At 46.1% G+C, this 15,525-nt stretch overlaps 1 protein-coding gene across 7 annotated transcripts in view; it reads left to right on the top strand.

Annotated features, from left to right (window-relative positions):
* The first annotated feature begins 1,998 nt into the window (after window positions 1-1,998).
* Window positions 1,999-15,525, top strand: part of GRIA3 (glutamate ionotropic receptor AMPA type subunit 3) — a 308,828-nt gene continuing 295,301 nt past the window's right edge. For 5 of the 7 annotated variants that reach the window (XR_003509870.1, XM_027535410.1, XM_027535413.1 and 2 more), the window contains exons 1-2: window positions 2,357-2,658; window positions 3,828-3,986. Coding sequence is in view for 6 of the 7 variants with exons in the window: in XM_027535410.1 (XP_027391211.1) it covers window positions 2,550-2,658; window positions 3,828-3,986 (268 nt within the window). In the remaining variant the exon portion in view is untranslated. Of the gene's footprint in view, window positions 2,301-2,356; window positions 2,659-3,827; window positions 3,987-15,525 lie in introns of those variants that run through there. The other 2 variants (XM_027535412.1, XM_027535411.1) reach the window with 2 other exon arrangements.

Below are 15,525 nucleotides of genomic sequence, written 5' to 3'. Positions count from 1 at the left end.
ATGCATCTACCAGATTCTGTCCTGTCTCCTAGGGCTCTGGAGGAACTACAGTGGGAAGACTGATGTGGAACACTGGCAAAAATTGGGCAGCTGAGTCTGAGGTTTGGGGGATGGTAGAGAAAGAGCAGGCTGATTGCATGAGGTACTTTGGGGGAGAAAATGGCACTATCAGAAGATGAGAAAGAGGGAAGAGAGTTTGGAAATTAACATTTATTGATTTCTTTGAGTCAGGCACTGAATTAGATCCACTTAATCCACTATCTTATTCAATCTACAACCAGTCTATCAGGAAAGAAATATTTCTATTTCCATTTTGCAGATGAAAGTCTGAACTGGGGTTCAGATTAAGAAAGTCACTCAAGGTCACACAATGCCTCTATATGATGGAATATAGATTTGAACCTGAACCTGTCTCCTTAAGTCCATGTCCCTGAATCATGTTGTCTCTCGCTCCACATTTGTCAAGAGGTAGTCAACCTAGCCTCTGCTACCCTTTGGTCCTAATATCCCAACCACCTGCAAATTTAGGCTTCTATGAATCCTAGGTTTCTCCCTCACTCTTTGCATGGACCATCCAAATGGAGACAATAGATTTCCATGGGTGGTGGGGTAGGAAGATATTCTACATTATCAGAATGGGTAGACATTTGGGAAGAGCCTAGAACTATTTTTCTGATTGCTCAAGGGTTTAAAAACTTTCTGTTCTGGGCTCCAATATATGTCACATCAAACCCAAAGTTCTGGCGTAATCAGTGTGTCAGTTGGGGCCCTGGGGCCCTGCCTTAGTATCCTCTACCCCATGCATACCACTTTGCTGAGGCTGGCAGGAAGTTTCATTTTCCACGTACACCAGGAGAAGAGGATATGAAAAAAAAAAAAAAGAACAGCTGTTGTGGGGAGGGACAAAATCCGGCCCTTCCCCAGTAGCTGGGGTAGGTGTGAAAGACTCTGGAGATAAGGCGGCTTCTTTTTTCTCACCATTGGAGAAAGGGGCTATGGAGAGGCGGCTACAGCCTAAGAGGTTTATTTGTCCAAGGGATGTTGTGGAGGGGACCACCCTCAATAGAGATCCAGACTGTATATTGTATATACAGGATCCAATCCCTGTTCTTTCTTCTCCTTAGACAAGAGGAGTGGGGGGAAACTGATGGCCTCTGGGGTCATCACTCAGGGGCCTAGGATACTATGCAGAAAGGCAAGACCGAGGGAGCAAGGCAGTTAGGGGCAGTTTCCTCCAACCTTAACTTCCAATCACTGTGTGTGTGTTAGTCACTCAGTCCTGTCCGACTCTGCGAACCCACAGACTGTAGCCAAACAGGCTCCTCCGGTCCACGGAGTGCTCCTAGCCACCATACCCCAACTCATTCCTACACCTCTCTCCTCCTTCACTGTTGGGACTGAGAGTCCTTTTCATTAACCTTTTAGTCACCACCTCCACGCACAGACTTTTCTACGTCCTCCCAAGCAGTCAGCCCCGTGCTGCCCAGCACAGCCGTCTCCCCCCTCCCCCGTAGGCCCGGCTCTGCGCTTGGGTCCGGAGAGGTACTCGCCTCCCAGAGCTGTGGGGATTGGGGGTGGCTGGGGGGCTCTTCACTCCTTCTCGGATCTCCGCTGTAAAAACTGAGCGGCATGGCCCAGGCATGCGCAGCATCTTCGGGCGCATTGTGATGGGAACTGCTTCTCCGAGTCTCTACAGAGACTCCAGAGTAACCACTCACCGCCCCCCGCAAGACCCCTCTGCTTTAAGCCAGACGCACAAACGCACAAACAAAACAGCTTTTCTTTCTTCTTTTCTTTAAAAAACTGGCTGCAGCTTGAGAGGCTGGCCCACGTGAGGACTGGTGTATTTCTATCGATTCCATCTCCCATGTTGACAAACGCCAGCACCGAGGCTTTGCAGTCCGCGGCTGCAGTTTGCAGTGGAGCTAAGCGGTGTGCGGCTTTAATTCCACGTCAGATCAACTTTGATCAATATCCCCCTACCGGCCCAATTGGAAGAGCCCAATTCGCCACCGCTGAGCCTTTTCGCTCTTTCCTTCTTTTTATCCCTCTTTAGACCCACCATCTTCTAGGGGAGAAAAGTCTCAGATTTTAATTTCTCTCTCTCTCTCTTTCTCTCTTTTGTTTCTTTGGGGGATTTATTGGTTTGTTTTCTGGTGTTTTGTCTTTTTCATTTTTGTTTTCTGTTTTTATTCTCTCTCTCTCTGTCTGTCTTAGTGATAGGGAGGGAGATCGCTTTGGCGAACCGAGCTTGCAGCCAATGAACCCGCCTTCCAGATTGGTGTGAAGACAGAAGTGAGGTGGGGGGCGGGGAGGGGGTGTGAGAGAGCCTGGGAACGAGAGGGAGCGAGAGGGGGAGCGTGAGAGAGAGAGAGAAGAGAGGAGGTGGTGGAGGAGGAGGACTAGTGTGGGGTGGAAAGGAAGAGTGAGCGAGAGCAAGTTGAGGGGAGGGGGTAAAAGAGCCGGCGATTTCTTTTTCTTTTTCTATTATTATTTTGACGACTCCCGAGTTGCGCCCATGCTCTTGTCAGCTTCGTTCTAGGCGTAGCATGGCCAGGCAGAAGAAAATGGGGCAAAGCGTGCTCCGGGCGGTCTTCTTTTTAGTCCTGGGGCTTTTGGGTCATTCTCACGGAGGATTCCCCAACACCATCAGCATAGGTAAGCGCGAGCCAGCCTGCCGGTCGGCCCCGGCTCTCCGGCACCCGAGCCCGCTGCCCTGGCACGGCTACCGGGTCCCTGTCCTGCATGGCCTGGGAAGGGACTGGGGATGGGGATCGGGCAGGAATCTCACGGGTCTGAACCCCAGAGAGCTGGCTGATCTGGGGAGCATCGGGAAACGGAGAGGTGGTCTCCTGGGGCTGGGGGTGGGGGTAGGCTGCCGGGTTTTCTGAGCTGAGCGGAGCCGGGGACGCCTGCAAGAGGCTGGGAGGCTGCAACCCGGCGCAGAGTCGCGGCTTTTCGGCTCGCTGCCCCGGACTTTGCCATGGCGTGCGTGCCGCCGCTGCAAGTTGTCCCAGGGTGATGCCGCCTGTCTGGCTGCGCCAGGGCGCGTAACCCGGTCCAGGGCGCCCCGTCCCGCGTCTCCGAGTCCCGAGAGACCGGCTAGTGCTAGGGGAGGTGGAAACCCACTCTGCATCCCCGAGACCCGGGCAGCCACCGAGGTCGGTGGCGGAGCGGGTAGAGGCAGGGGTGAGACTAGGAGCTGAGCCAGCGAGCGGCGAAGTCACGCAGCCCACGAATTCATGAATTGCCGCTGTGTCTGTCTGGAGTCCGGCTCCCGGGCGCTGGGAGGGAGTTCTCTCGGCTTCTGCCTGTATTTACCAGTCAAGAAGTTCGAATTGTTGCCAATTACAGAACCCAGCCCCTGTATTGTCACGGGGTGGAGGGGGCTGTGGGGAACAGGATAGAGTAGCAGGGGGAAATGAAATTGTTTTTCTCTCCAACCTTTCCCTTTGCGCCAGTAAAGGATGAACCGGCTTGTGGAGATAGGAGGTAGGAGGGAAGAGGGGACAGGAAGCTACCGCCTGAGAAAGAACCAAGTCCCACTCTTTATTCCATCGTCCGACCCCCAAAGCAGGCTCCTCGGGCCTCTTTCCCCATGCCCCCTTTTCCCCAGCGTCTCCTCTGACTCTCTGAAGGAAAACTAGGTTTCTCTTGGCCAAAATTTGAGTTGGCAAGAGTCATCAAAGACACACAGGTTGAAAATCAAAATCATCGTCGTGCACCCGGGTACCACTGAGAGGGTATCGTCCATCTGTAGTGCTCCCCAATTTCTAACTCCTCGGGGGGGAGGACACAAGCCAAATCTCAGTTCCCTTTGCTTCTAGGTGGACTTTTCATGAGAAATACGGTGCAGGAGCACAGTGCTTTCCGCTTTGCTGTGCAGTTATACAACACCAACCAGAACACCACCGAGAAGCCCTTCCATTTGAATTACCACGTAGATCACTTGGATTCTTCCAATAGTTTTTCTGTGACTAATGCTTGTAAGTAGATCTGCTTTTCCTCGTTGTGGGACCTGGGGACCTCATTCGCATTTCGCTTATGGGACCTGGGGTCTGCTCTCCCTGCTGGAGGGGGGCTGATTGCCCCAGTAGACATTCAAGAGGCTCGAGTCAATTCAGGTTTCAGGCGACATAAATGAACGCCAGAGGATCCTGCTGAGGGAGGGACTTAAGGCTGTACACAAAACTCTGTCGTGAATAATGTTTGATGCAAAACTTTCATTTTCCTCCCTGCTAAACTGGCGCTCCCTCCCCCGCCACCCCCTCCCCTTTCTTTTCCTTTGGCTGGGGGAAAAAAAGGAAAAAATAGCATAGTTGTTCATGGAAATTTTTTCTGATGGGATTAAAGAAAGAAGCCTCTTGATTGAGTCAATTCATTACTTGACTGTTAAAGCTAGCACCTGGCTGTAAGAAGGAGCTGAATTTGACAATCGCTATGTAGAAGCCAAATATGAGAAATTCTGCAAACAAGTGACCTTGAGGGACAGATTAGGCTGGGTTCCCTGGTTTCTTTCTGTCCTAGAATATCACCTTTCTTACCAAGAGAGCTCTGATAGGAACTGATAAGACTGCAAACTGATTAGGAGTGATGAACACCTGGCAAACTGACGGGAAGGGAGAAAGTGTTCAGAGGACTCTCTGGAAAAAGCTACCTCTGTTCTGTCTCCCCTAGTGGTGTTTGCTCCCTGCCCCCATGGTTAAGGACAACACAGTTCTTAACTTAGAGCAAAAGGTGGAAGGGGGAGGTTGCAGCAGGAAACTGGATATGAAAAGGGAGCAATTTCATCAGCCCCAAAGCAGCTTCTGAAACAGCTAGTTGTGCCCTGTGATTGTTCCCGTGGAAAGGGGACATTTTAAGAAGTAAAGCCACAGGAACCCAGATGACTAATAGCCTGTTGGACACAGGTTTTTCTGGAATGTTTTATGAGAAAGACTGATCATTCTTCATCTAAGCTTATTTCATGAAAAGTTTTCACACCAATGAAGGTGATGATGGCATAAATATGTTTTGCTGTTATGGCTGGTGTATTTGGGAATTTTTGACTTTTGATTTTCTTTCAGGGGAGAAATGATATTTATATTTGGTTGGGTAAAACTTTGTATATGACATTCTTCAAATGCTTCTGCCTCAAAGGATATGTGATTTCCAAAAACTGTTGACAGGGTCTCCAAGGCCATGGGTTCCTTGGATTTGAAGACTTAGGTCAAGGGGATGGAGGTAAAGTACTTTGCAAGAAATGGTGACAGTTATCAGCTTTAAGAAAATTTTCTCTGAAGGTACAGATCCTTATAAGAACATGTTCTGAGATACTCTGTATTTGACATTCTTTGGCTTTCTGACATTGACAAAAATAGGCGCTTATTAATTCCAGCTAAGTGTGAAAGTTACAAAATGTCTGTCTATACTTTGCATCTTATTTTGGTAATCCCAGCCTGTCTTCTATAGCACACTTACAACACACATCTGACTCTTAATCCTGCAGCACTGTGATCTTGTCTAGAGGCTGAATTTCAAACGCAGCTTCCTAAGTATCAATTAGAACAGATTCAAAACTAAATACATGAAACTACCCGGATTTATTACTATTAATAATGAATAACATTTATTTCAACTCACTTTAGTGCCTTTCCACTGATGAGGACTGAGATAAAGAGTGCTAACTGACTCCTCAGGAATGACTGATTTCCAAGAATTTGGGTCTTGTTTTTTATGGGCAAATCAGATTGGCACTCGCCAGCCCAGGGCCATCAGAACCCTACTCAAGGAGCATTCAGGAAATAATCCTTGCCATGTGAAAAGCTCAGGTTTGAGAACAGGCAGTGAGTCATCCATATTGGGTGTCGAGTTGCCTTAATGCCTTATCTCTCAGAGCAATAAAGGAACAACCATGAAAGGAAAAGAAATTGATCAGAAGCCCCTACCCTAAGTCCACAGCACTTCAGTTTATAACCTTACAAGACTAGGTTATTGATGGGGGCTTGAAAGTGTGATATAAAGGGTGTGGCTCACTGGGCAACAGGAAAGACAAAACAGAAAGGTGACCTTGCCCTTCGTATGCCAAGTCCACACATATGCACACACTGACTCACACAGAAGACATTTCCAGAAACCAGTGATGTGTACCCAGCTGCCTGTTGCACACTCAGACTTTACAGCTCAGAAGACAGAGGAGGAAAACTCATCATCTCTGGTCCTCAAAACAGTCCTCTTTGAATGTCATAATCACTGAATGGGGGCCAAATCTCAAAGCTGTCTCCGACGGATAGTCTCTGAATGCAGAACACAATCATTTCACGGGGCCAGGGAAGTCCTGTAGGTGGATCTCATTTCTTGCCCTGGCCTTTTTCTCTTGGAATTGAAGATCACGTGACATAGATGTCCGCACACAATACTAGTTTGGCAATAGAGACTGGCAGGTGATCCTGGTTCCATTCTTACAATTGATTGCACTATGGAGCAGAGACAAAAAAAAAAAAAAAAAAAAAAAAAACCCTGGATCTTCTGGCCTGCCCTTCCCTGGAGATCTAGGGAGAATTTGAGAAAACCCCAGAAGAGTCCAAATCTGGTCACCCACCTCTCCTATCTGATTCAATATGGAATAGAATGGCAAAAATTAAAGACCTTTCCCTTCTTCCTATTCAGAATTCCTTGTTTCAGCTTCCCCTAACACTAGAATTGATTTATTTCCATGATCTTTCCTGTGCCCTCAATCTTAGGGCAGGCACACAATTTTGAGGACACAGGTATTATGCAGGTAAACAAATATGTCAAAAATAAACAAGTGGTAATGCCTCCTGTATATGTCCCTGCTCTCCCTCCGCATCCCCTCCTCCAATGTATTCAGAGAGTTTCCTTGCAATGAATCCCAGGCATCAGTTATTTAAAGACTCTTCTTCACCAGCAACCTTTTTTTTTTTTTTTTTTTTTTTTTTGCACAACTTCCAAGAGGTTTGCTTAAGACAGACTCCAACTTCATTTCGCGTCTTAAGAGGGCAATAACAGCATGCTGGCTTTGAAAGGTGGTTCATTTGGGATCTCAGCTCAGAGGTGAATTGAAGTTTATCGAAGAGACTCATCTGATTTGGAGCACATGTTCTTATTTCACAGGGATTAACTGAGTTTGCTGCCTTCCTTTACAATTTGGCCAGGTAGCCCCAGAAAGAAGGATGGTGTGAATAGTATGATTCTAGGACACATGCCTTCAGGTACACACAGGTACCCCTACACACATAGTCAGTATTCATGCAAAGAGATGTACACACATGCTTTACATTGTATACACATTTGCTCTTTAAAAACCAGATTTGATCATCATAAGGCTTTGGGGGAATGTGGCAGCACCCAGGGACCGCCAGGTCCCCTTGGGGTGGCTTGCTTGCCCTGGTTCCTCAGGAAATGCCTCCAATTCCCTTGAAGTCTCCTCCTGTGTCTTGCTGCTGTGCACTTGTAGTGTACTCCACACTACATCGCCCCAGCCTCTGCAGTGTCAGCTCATTAGCACACAGATCTCATATTCCCTCTCCGCACTGTCATTGCAAAAATTGCTGTTGTACACCTTTACAGCCAACAAATGTGTTCGTGGATTACGCACTGTTTGCAAGAGGCAAGGAAAAGGCAAATGTAACCTTAAAGGTTATTCACCACAAAATTGTGCTCTTAACGCACTTGGCTTAAATAAAAATCTGTTGATGGAGGCACAGTAGTGATGGTGGGACTGAGAGTGGGACTTAGGAGTGCAGGCTCTAATGGAGCCCCAGGAAAAATCCCTTTGGCTGGTGAAATGTACCTCATCAGCTGCAAATTTGTGTTCCATTAATTTTTTTCAAGCCATTTGAAATATACCTGCTAACTGAGAGCACACTCCTTTTTAACTGAGCGCGTTTTGCTACCAAGTGTCCTTAGCTGAGACAGGTTTTTGTCTCTTGCCCACAGAGTCACAATCTAATTATCTCATTAAATTGCCAGGTTCTATTTAACTGTTTAAGTCCAGCTGGGAAAGAAATGTCTCTCGTGATCCTATTCTCTGCTCTTGGGTGGGTCTTGTTTGGTTTGCATTTTACACATCATCTTTGGAAGCAGGGTGAAGACCCATCATATCCTGGCACCTGCCTTCAAACAGATCTTGGCACACTAACCAGTGTCAGTTGCTTCAGCTCCACCTCCCACCCCCAATTCCCCCATCTTTGCACCTTAACAGCTCTCCCTCTGTCTGCTGGTGGTCTTCCATAAGCTCACTGGAGCACGAAGAGGTCGCCGGTCAAAGATTTAAGTCACCTTCTCACAAGCTTTATTATGTTTTTTCTTTTTTCTTTAATCTGTTTTTCACGTGGTGAGGAGGGAGACAGGTGATGCTGTTCATTTGGGCCATAAAAACAGACGGCAATCAGCGGGCTGTAAAGCTGAGCATCCAGCAAAGTGTAGGACCGCCCCTAGAAGGCAACTTCTGGTTATCTACTAAGTGGAGCAGGGGCGACAGGAAGGGTCTGAGGGCAATGAAGAAACAAAACCTCTTTGTTCTCCATCTATGACCACTGCAAAAAGAGCCATGGTTTTTCTTCCTCTCAGCAATTTTAACTTTTTTTCCTTAAAATGAAACTAGTTTCTCACGTCCGCCACTTCTGCCTCTATCAGAGATCTGTTTCCTTCATTCTGCCTTTTTCTCGCTGCTCACCAAGACTCCATGAGAATAGTGAGGGCTGGCTGAGATTGTTATTGTATTTTTTCTAACTCCTGGTATTTCTAAAACATTTCATTATTATGGGTAGTCAGTGGTGATTGGCTGGTTTCAGTTTAACAGATGGAAAAATAAATGAAGCTTCTGAGGCACCATTATTAATCTTCCTTTGTGGATAAGAGATTTGTTATTTTTATATAATTGGCTAAAGGATTAAAAGACAGCATGCATTTTTAGAGAGGGCCAGCATTTAAGAAGGTAGAATTCATACCTTCACAGGGAGAAGGGGGGGATACATATGCTAATTCTGATGATTCCACTTTGAACTTCTTAGACTGAGACCACAAATATATTTGAAAGACCTTTCAAAAAACTTTCCATCTGCTCTGAATGTCAGGAAAATTATTTGCATACTTTACCTGGCCCATTAAAAAAAAGTCAAGTTTTGACTTTGTTCCTTTGGTGCTTTGACTTTGATGCTTTGGGTCTAATTAGATGACATGTCCACAGGAGGGTGCAAACCCAAGGTGGGGGCTCTGGGCACTTTCCAGCAGGAGTGTGGGAGTTGTGCAGACACAAAAGGAAGACCCTCCCAGCTTGGGAAATGTCTGAGAGCTGACAAATAGCCTCAGCCTGTCTGTGGGGTGAGCCTTGAGCCAGGGCAGCAGCCCCTGAAAGGGGTGGGTACTTGGCAGAAGTTCCACATGGACGGAATTTGTCCTCTTCTCACTTCTTCCTCTTCTCTTGCCGTTATTTTCTCCTCATGCTCCACCTGCCCAGCCAAGGCCCATTCACTGGTATCCCACTGGCCCCTAAGTCAGAGATCTGACCCACCATACCAGGGATTGTTTCCTACTCTAGACTTTTCCAGTCCACATGCTCCTTCTCTAACCAGAAGATCTCTGTCCTTGGTCCATACTCCTACTTTGAGGGTGACAGCTTTCTATCTAATTTAAGAATCGAGCTGAGAGTGGCTGATACAGGGTTAATATACCTAACTGGGGAGTGTTTGCTCTAAAACCAGAGACAATGGGAAACCAGAATGCCTCAATTCCAAGGAAAGCTACTCAAACAGGAGTGTTTCTGGACATGAGGTGCAGAGCAGCTGTTCAGTCTATCCAAACCAGAGATCAGCTGCCCCTGGTCAGGGAAGACCTCTTCAGGCCAAAGTCGAATCCAAAACAGGGGATATGTGTGTATGTATGGCTGATTCACTTAGCTGTACAGCAGAAACTAAAACAACATTATAAAACAACTATACTCCAATAAAAAATTATATATAAAAAATAGCTCCCTACATGTGGTAGGTTTGGTGTAAGTTCACCCAAGGCATAGGGGAGGTGCACCTTCCCCATGTTGAACTTAAGTATCTTTGTGGTCATTTGGGAAGCAGCAAAAGGTCATAGGCACTCAGTTTCTGCCTAAAGAAGACCGTATGTGCGGTTTTTTGTATCTTAATCATGCCTCAGTAAAGTAGTTCTTAGAAAATGTCAACTTTTTAGATCTACTACCCAAAAAGAGGCTGCTGCAGAGTCTGAAGGTGCCTATGTGGGCCCTGGCAGGGGATGCACTGGCAAGGAAGGGAGGCCATAGGAGGGGAGAAAGGTGCTGAGGAAGCTGGTCTCAGACTGAAAGCGCTCTTTCCCTGGGGTGGCATGCATAATGTAGTGATTACGAGGCAGCATCTAACTCTAGAGGGACTTGGAAGCCTAGGTGAGCAGTGTCTCCTCCCTTCCCCCTCCATTTCTCCCTTCCTTTTTCTCAAGTGCACACTCTGGTTACCCTCAACACACACACACAATGGAAAGAAGCAGAATACTCTGTTCTGGATTTCAGGTTGAGCAATAGTCAGAGAAGTGCAGTAAGTCCCCTACATATGAATGAGCTCTGTTCTGAGAATACATTTGTAAGCCCAGTTTGTTCATAAGTCCAACAAAGTTAGCCTAGGTACCCCACTCACACAACCAGCTATTCAGTACTATAGTGTAATAGGTTTATAATACTTTTCATACAAAGAATATGTACAAAACAAAAAATAAAGAAAACATTTTTAAACCTATAGTACAGTATCTTGAAAAGTACAGCAGTAGCAACTACATCACAGCTGCTTTTACACTTGCTTCCAGACATCCTGGGCTTGAAATAAGGATACTCTACTACTGTACTCTACACAGTACTGTAAAGTACACAAAAGCACAACCACTTGTGGAGTGTACACACGTGTGACAATGTACACCAGACACATGAACTAACTTATGTGATTGGCCATGCAAACATATGTTCACACCTTTGAACTTTCACAACGTGAAGGTTCATATGTAGATACTTTTCCATGTTTACTGCCGTCTGGACTTCCCTTCTCCTCAGTTGCTACCTGCCATTTACTTCTGTAGCACTTGTCATCAATGTGACCATCTGTACTTATTTAGAAGGGGTGTGGGGATAAGAAGGAGGAAAGGAGACACAGCTGGTCATGACCCTTAACTCTATAGGGTTAAGTCTAGAACAGCACTTCTCACCTTTCATGGGCATAGCAGACACCTGGGATCTTGTCAAAATGAAGATTCTGATTCAATAGATCTTCAGTGTCCAAGAATCTGCATTTCTAGCAAGCTCTCAGGTGATGCCAATACTGCTGGTACTCAAACCACATTTTGCAGGGAGACTGTGATCACCAAAGAAAAAGGCTCCCCCAGACAAGCTCTTACCCACATGACTTTCAAAGAAAACTTTATAAGAGACACATTTGGCTCATTCTGACTCAAGGATGTCCCTATCATACTCTTAACCACCCTGTGTTCATTTCAGCCATGTCTGTAGGTGTCTGGTGAGAGCATCTAGTTAAGAGTTGCTTTTCATAGGGCTTTGGAATGGAGACTGGAAGGCATGCTGAGGGGGGAGGTAGCTCATGAGCCAGGCTGACGGTAACTTGGCTTCTTGCCACACCCCAAAGTGTCCCTTTTAGAAACAACCTGCCCAAGAGAGCAAAGGTTGGCATGCAATTCCAACTGCCTCTCCACTTTGCTTCTTGGGGTCATGGCATGCCAGAAGCAGGCACGTAGCATCTGCTCCTCAGCTGTCTGACTTTCCTTCAACAGGGTTAGAAATATGAAGTACAACACAACCCAAGTTCTGTCTGCTTCCCTAAGAGCCTGAAAAATTGACTCCATTTTCAAGGCTGGTGCCAGGCACTCATTGTGAGCTAGAGGGGAGGGTGGGAAAGTGATGTCATTTTCTAAGACATGTGAGCTGATGAGCGCTCCAGGGAAGTCATTAAAAGCTTATCCAGTGTCATTTGAGGACTATCAAATAGCACCCTATCATCACCCAGTATTGCCCCCCAACAGTCTGCCATTAGTCTGAAATCCCAGCAATTCACTTATTTCTGTTACAGCACTGAAAACCTGTGCTAAAATGCAAGCATGCCATCTCTGGTAGGGAATGCATTAAATCCTTATCAGCCATTACTATTTCGACAGTAATTCTTTGATCAGATTACTACCTCTTACCTTGCAGGATCCTCAGAGGAGGTTTTCCAAGACAGGTAAGTGACCCCAGAACAAGGGACCTGCCCGAGAGAGTGGGGTGCCCAGTGCATGGTGGGCATTCAGGGGGCAGTGGGAGACTCTGAGAGATGAGCAGGAGTTACTCAAATACACTCCACCTAGTTTGCAACATGTGACCTTCTCCATAGATCAAAATCTGGTCCTTTATTAACTAAAATTTGAATTGTTTTTGACCCTCCAAATCACACCTTTCTGGTAGTAGTGGTCTGCTGCTGCTTCCGTGCATGGTCATTTCTTGCAATACATGACCCCAATCTCTGGGATCCCCGTAATTACTGTGAGACATTTTCAGAAGGACAATCAGTTTGTGATGAGGGGTGGTGAGGATTTTTTGTTTAACGTGTAAAAAATGTTGCAATCAAAAATAGTCCCCTTTCAGTCGTCTATGATTGACTGATCTACCTTGTCAAGTACGCATTGCAATCAGGGCCCTCATCCTTGCTGCTGCCCAGAAAGGAATTGGCTACCAGTAACAGATGAGACCTGAAAAGATCAGGACCCAGTTCACAGAGGAATCATTGTGTGGATGTGGGTGTGGGTTTCTGTGTGGATGAACACTTTGGTAAATTTAAGGTAGAAAGGCCACTAACATCCACAGTTAGCCAGAACCTGTTATATATTCTCAAACATTCTTATATCTTATTGCTGTTTCCAAGACTACTTGTTGGCTAGTTTAAAACAGTATTTCTTGAATTGGCCCACTTGCAGCAGAATCACCAGAGATGCTTGTTAAACACATGAATTCCCAGGTCACACTTCAGACATATTGAATCACAAAATATAAAGATAGGCCTTCTTAACAAACTCTATGGGTAATTCTAATGCACACAAGATTTTGGAATCACTGGTTTCATTAGCCCTGGTAGTGTAAACAGAGATATGTGGATTCGTATTGAATACTTGTTGAGCATGCCCTAATCTCCAGGCATTGACCAGGTACTTTCTACACATGTTACTTTTGTAAGTGAGGTGCTGTTGGCCCATGCAAGCATTAGTGAGTTGGGCTCTGAGATTGGACAATCAAGACTTGAAAGAGCTAAGAGACTCACCTCAAGTCACAGTGTCTGAGGTAAACAAATCAAGCAAAAATGTTCTTTGAGATGGTAAGCAGGGACAAGAAAATGATCTGCCTTGACAGTGCTTCTTTCCTTCTTGGCTAATGATTGGTCTTTAGCCATGCTGTAAACTAGGTGGCTTGGCAATGCCAATCCATTTGTTAAAGTGATGCACTGCAACCAGTTTATATAGCATTCATTGTGCCATCCTTGCTATCAAAAAACTTAATACTAGTGTTGAAATAATAATAATAACTCCCATTCATTGAGCCCATGCCACATGGAAAACATTGCACTAAGTGTGGTACATGTCTTATCTCATGGACTCATCATAGCATTGCTAGAAAGGAGCTACTCTCATCCCCAGTTTATAAAAGAGGACTCAGAGGTGGTTATATATACATATATATATTATATATATATGCAACTAGCTCAAGGCCATGTGCATGCCCAGTTGCTCATTGTGTTCAGCTCCTTGCAACCCCATGAACTGTAGCCTGCCAGACTCCTCTGTCCATGGGATTATCCTGGAAGGAATACTGGAGTGGATTGCCATTTCCTCCTCTAGGGGATCTTTCCAATTCAGGGATCAAACCCGCATCTCTTGAGTCTCCTGGATTGGCTGGCACATTTTTTTTTTTTAACCACTGTGCCACCTGGGAAGCTCAAGGTCACACAGTTGGCTAATTAGTGGAGTCAGGCTTCTACCTGAGATCTTTCTGTCTCTAGAGGTGGGACTCGTGTCAACTGGGGTTGAGATCACAGATGATGATGGGCCAGGTGGATCACATAAACGTGGAACTTGGGCTTGGTATAGAGGGGTGGGTGGGGCCTGTGGCCATCTGGAGAGTTCATGTCACTTCCAGAATACATTCAAATCCAATATGAGACAAACAAAACATCTGTGACAGGACTTGGGGTGGGAAGAGGTGGAAGGTATGAGTTTCGGACCTCTGCACTACACTATCCACCTCCCTCTACCAACTGAGTTACTGGCTGAGGGAAGCTCTATTAACTGATAGTCATAATGAATGGGGGGAAAAAAAGAGACAAATCTCTTCTTAGTAAAAATCTCCTTGACTTTTCCTTCATTGTGTTCCATCAAGGTACCTCAATATGGCAGAACTTCCCTCCTTTGTCTTTTTGGCCCTACATCATACCATGCATACACTGTATATCCAGTAGCGGCTTTTCATGGTTGAGTGCCAGCTCAACTCTGACTAATCTTCTCCCAGGCAATGCTGAGGCCTGCAGCAAGGTCAGAACGCTGGCACAGTCATTAACAAGTGCTCAGCAGGCCAAAAGAGATACTTCCAGGCAGTGGCAACCCACTCCAGTACTCTTGCCTGGAAAATCCCAGGGACAGAGGAGCCTGGTAGGCTGCAGTCCATGGGGTCGCGAAGAGTCGGACACGACTGAGCGACTTCACTTTCACTTTCATGCATTGGAGAAGGAAATGGCAACCCACTCCAGTGTTCTTGCCTGTAGAATCCCAGGGACGGGGGAGCCTGGTGGGCTGCCGTCTATGGGGTCGCACAGAGTCGGCCACGACTGAAGCGACTTAGCGGCAGCAGTGCTATAGGGGAGACAGCTTAGACTCTGGTACATGCAAATTGTACAAATAGGAGGCTTCTGGGTCAAGAAAGGCTCTATCAACATTCACCTAGGGTAGGAGCTCCCCATACACCCCAAGACAGAAGCTCACCAACTTTAGACAGAAGTCCAAAATAGAGATATACAGTTAGTTGCTTGGAGTTGTAAATTGACCTAAAGCCAACTGGTCATTCACAATCCTTAGGTATATTTCACTGGATACCAGTAGCCAGTCATTGTTAGAGTGAGGGCTATAGGTCTTTTCCCCATAACCTCACTAGCAGGTATAAAAGTAAACCTCATCTAAAATTCTTTTTCTCATTAAATAATGTCAAGCAGGCACAGAAATGATTAGACAGCCTGTTCTGTCCTGTCGGCTCAGTCAAGTCCAACACCTTTTCCTTCTAGGTGCACCAACAACACCTCACACAAAGGTTCACTTGAGGCAGACAAAGCAATACCCTAGTGGCAGGATGAAGTAACCAAGAATCCTCATTGGTGGCTGCCCACACGACTATTTACAAAATTAAGCCTAGGGTACTATTCCAAGGGATAACACTATAGAGCTTGTTAGATGCTTACATCTTCTTTCTGCTACTTTGGGAATATCTCTACCATATTTCTAGCCAAC

The sequence above is a fragment of the Bos indicus x Bos taurus genome, chromosome X, assembly GCF_003369695.1.
Source record: "Bos indicus x Bos taurus breed Angus x Brahman F1 hybrid chromosome X, Bos_hybrid_MaternalHap_v2.0, whole genome shotgun sequence".
In the NCBI taxonomy this organism is placed as follows: Eukaryota; Metazoa; Chordata; class Mammalia; order Artiodactyla; family Bovidae; genus Bos; species Bos indicus x Bos taurus.
The sequence above is the reverse complement of the archived record's forward strand: the minus strand, read 5'-3'. Positions and strand labels throughout refer to the sequence as shown.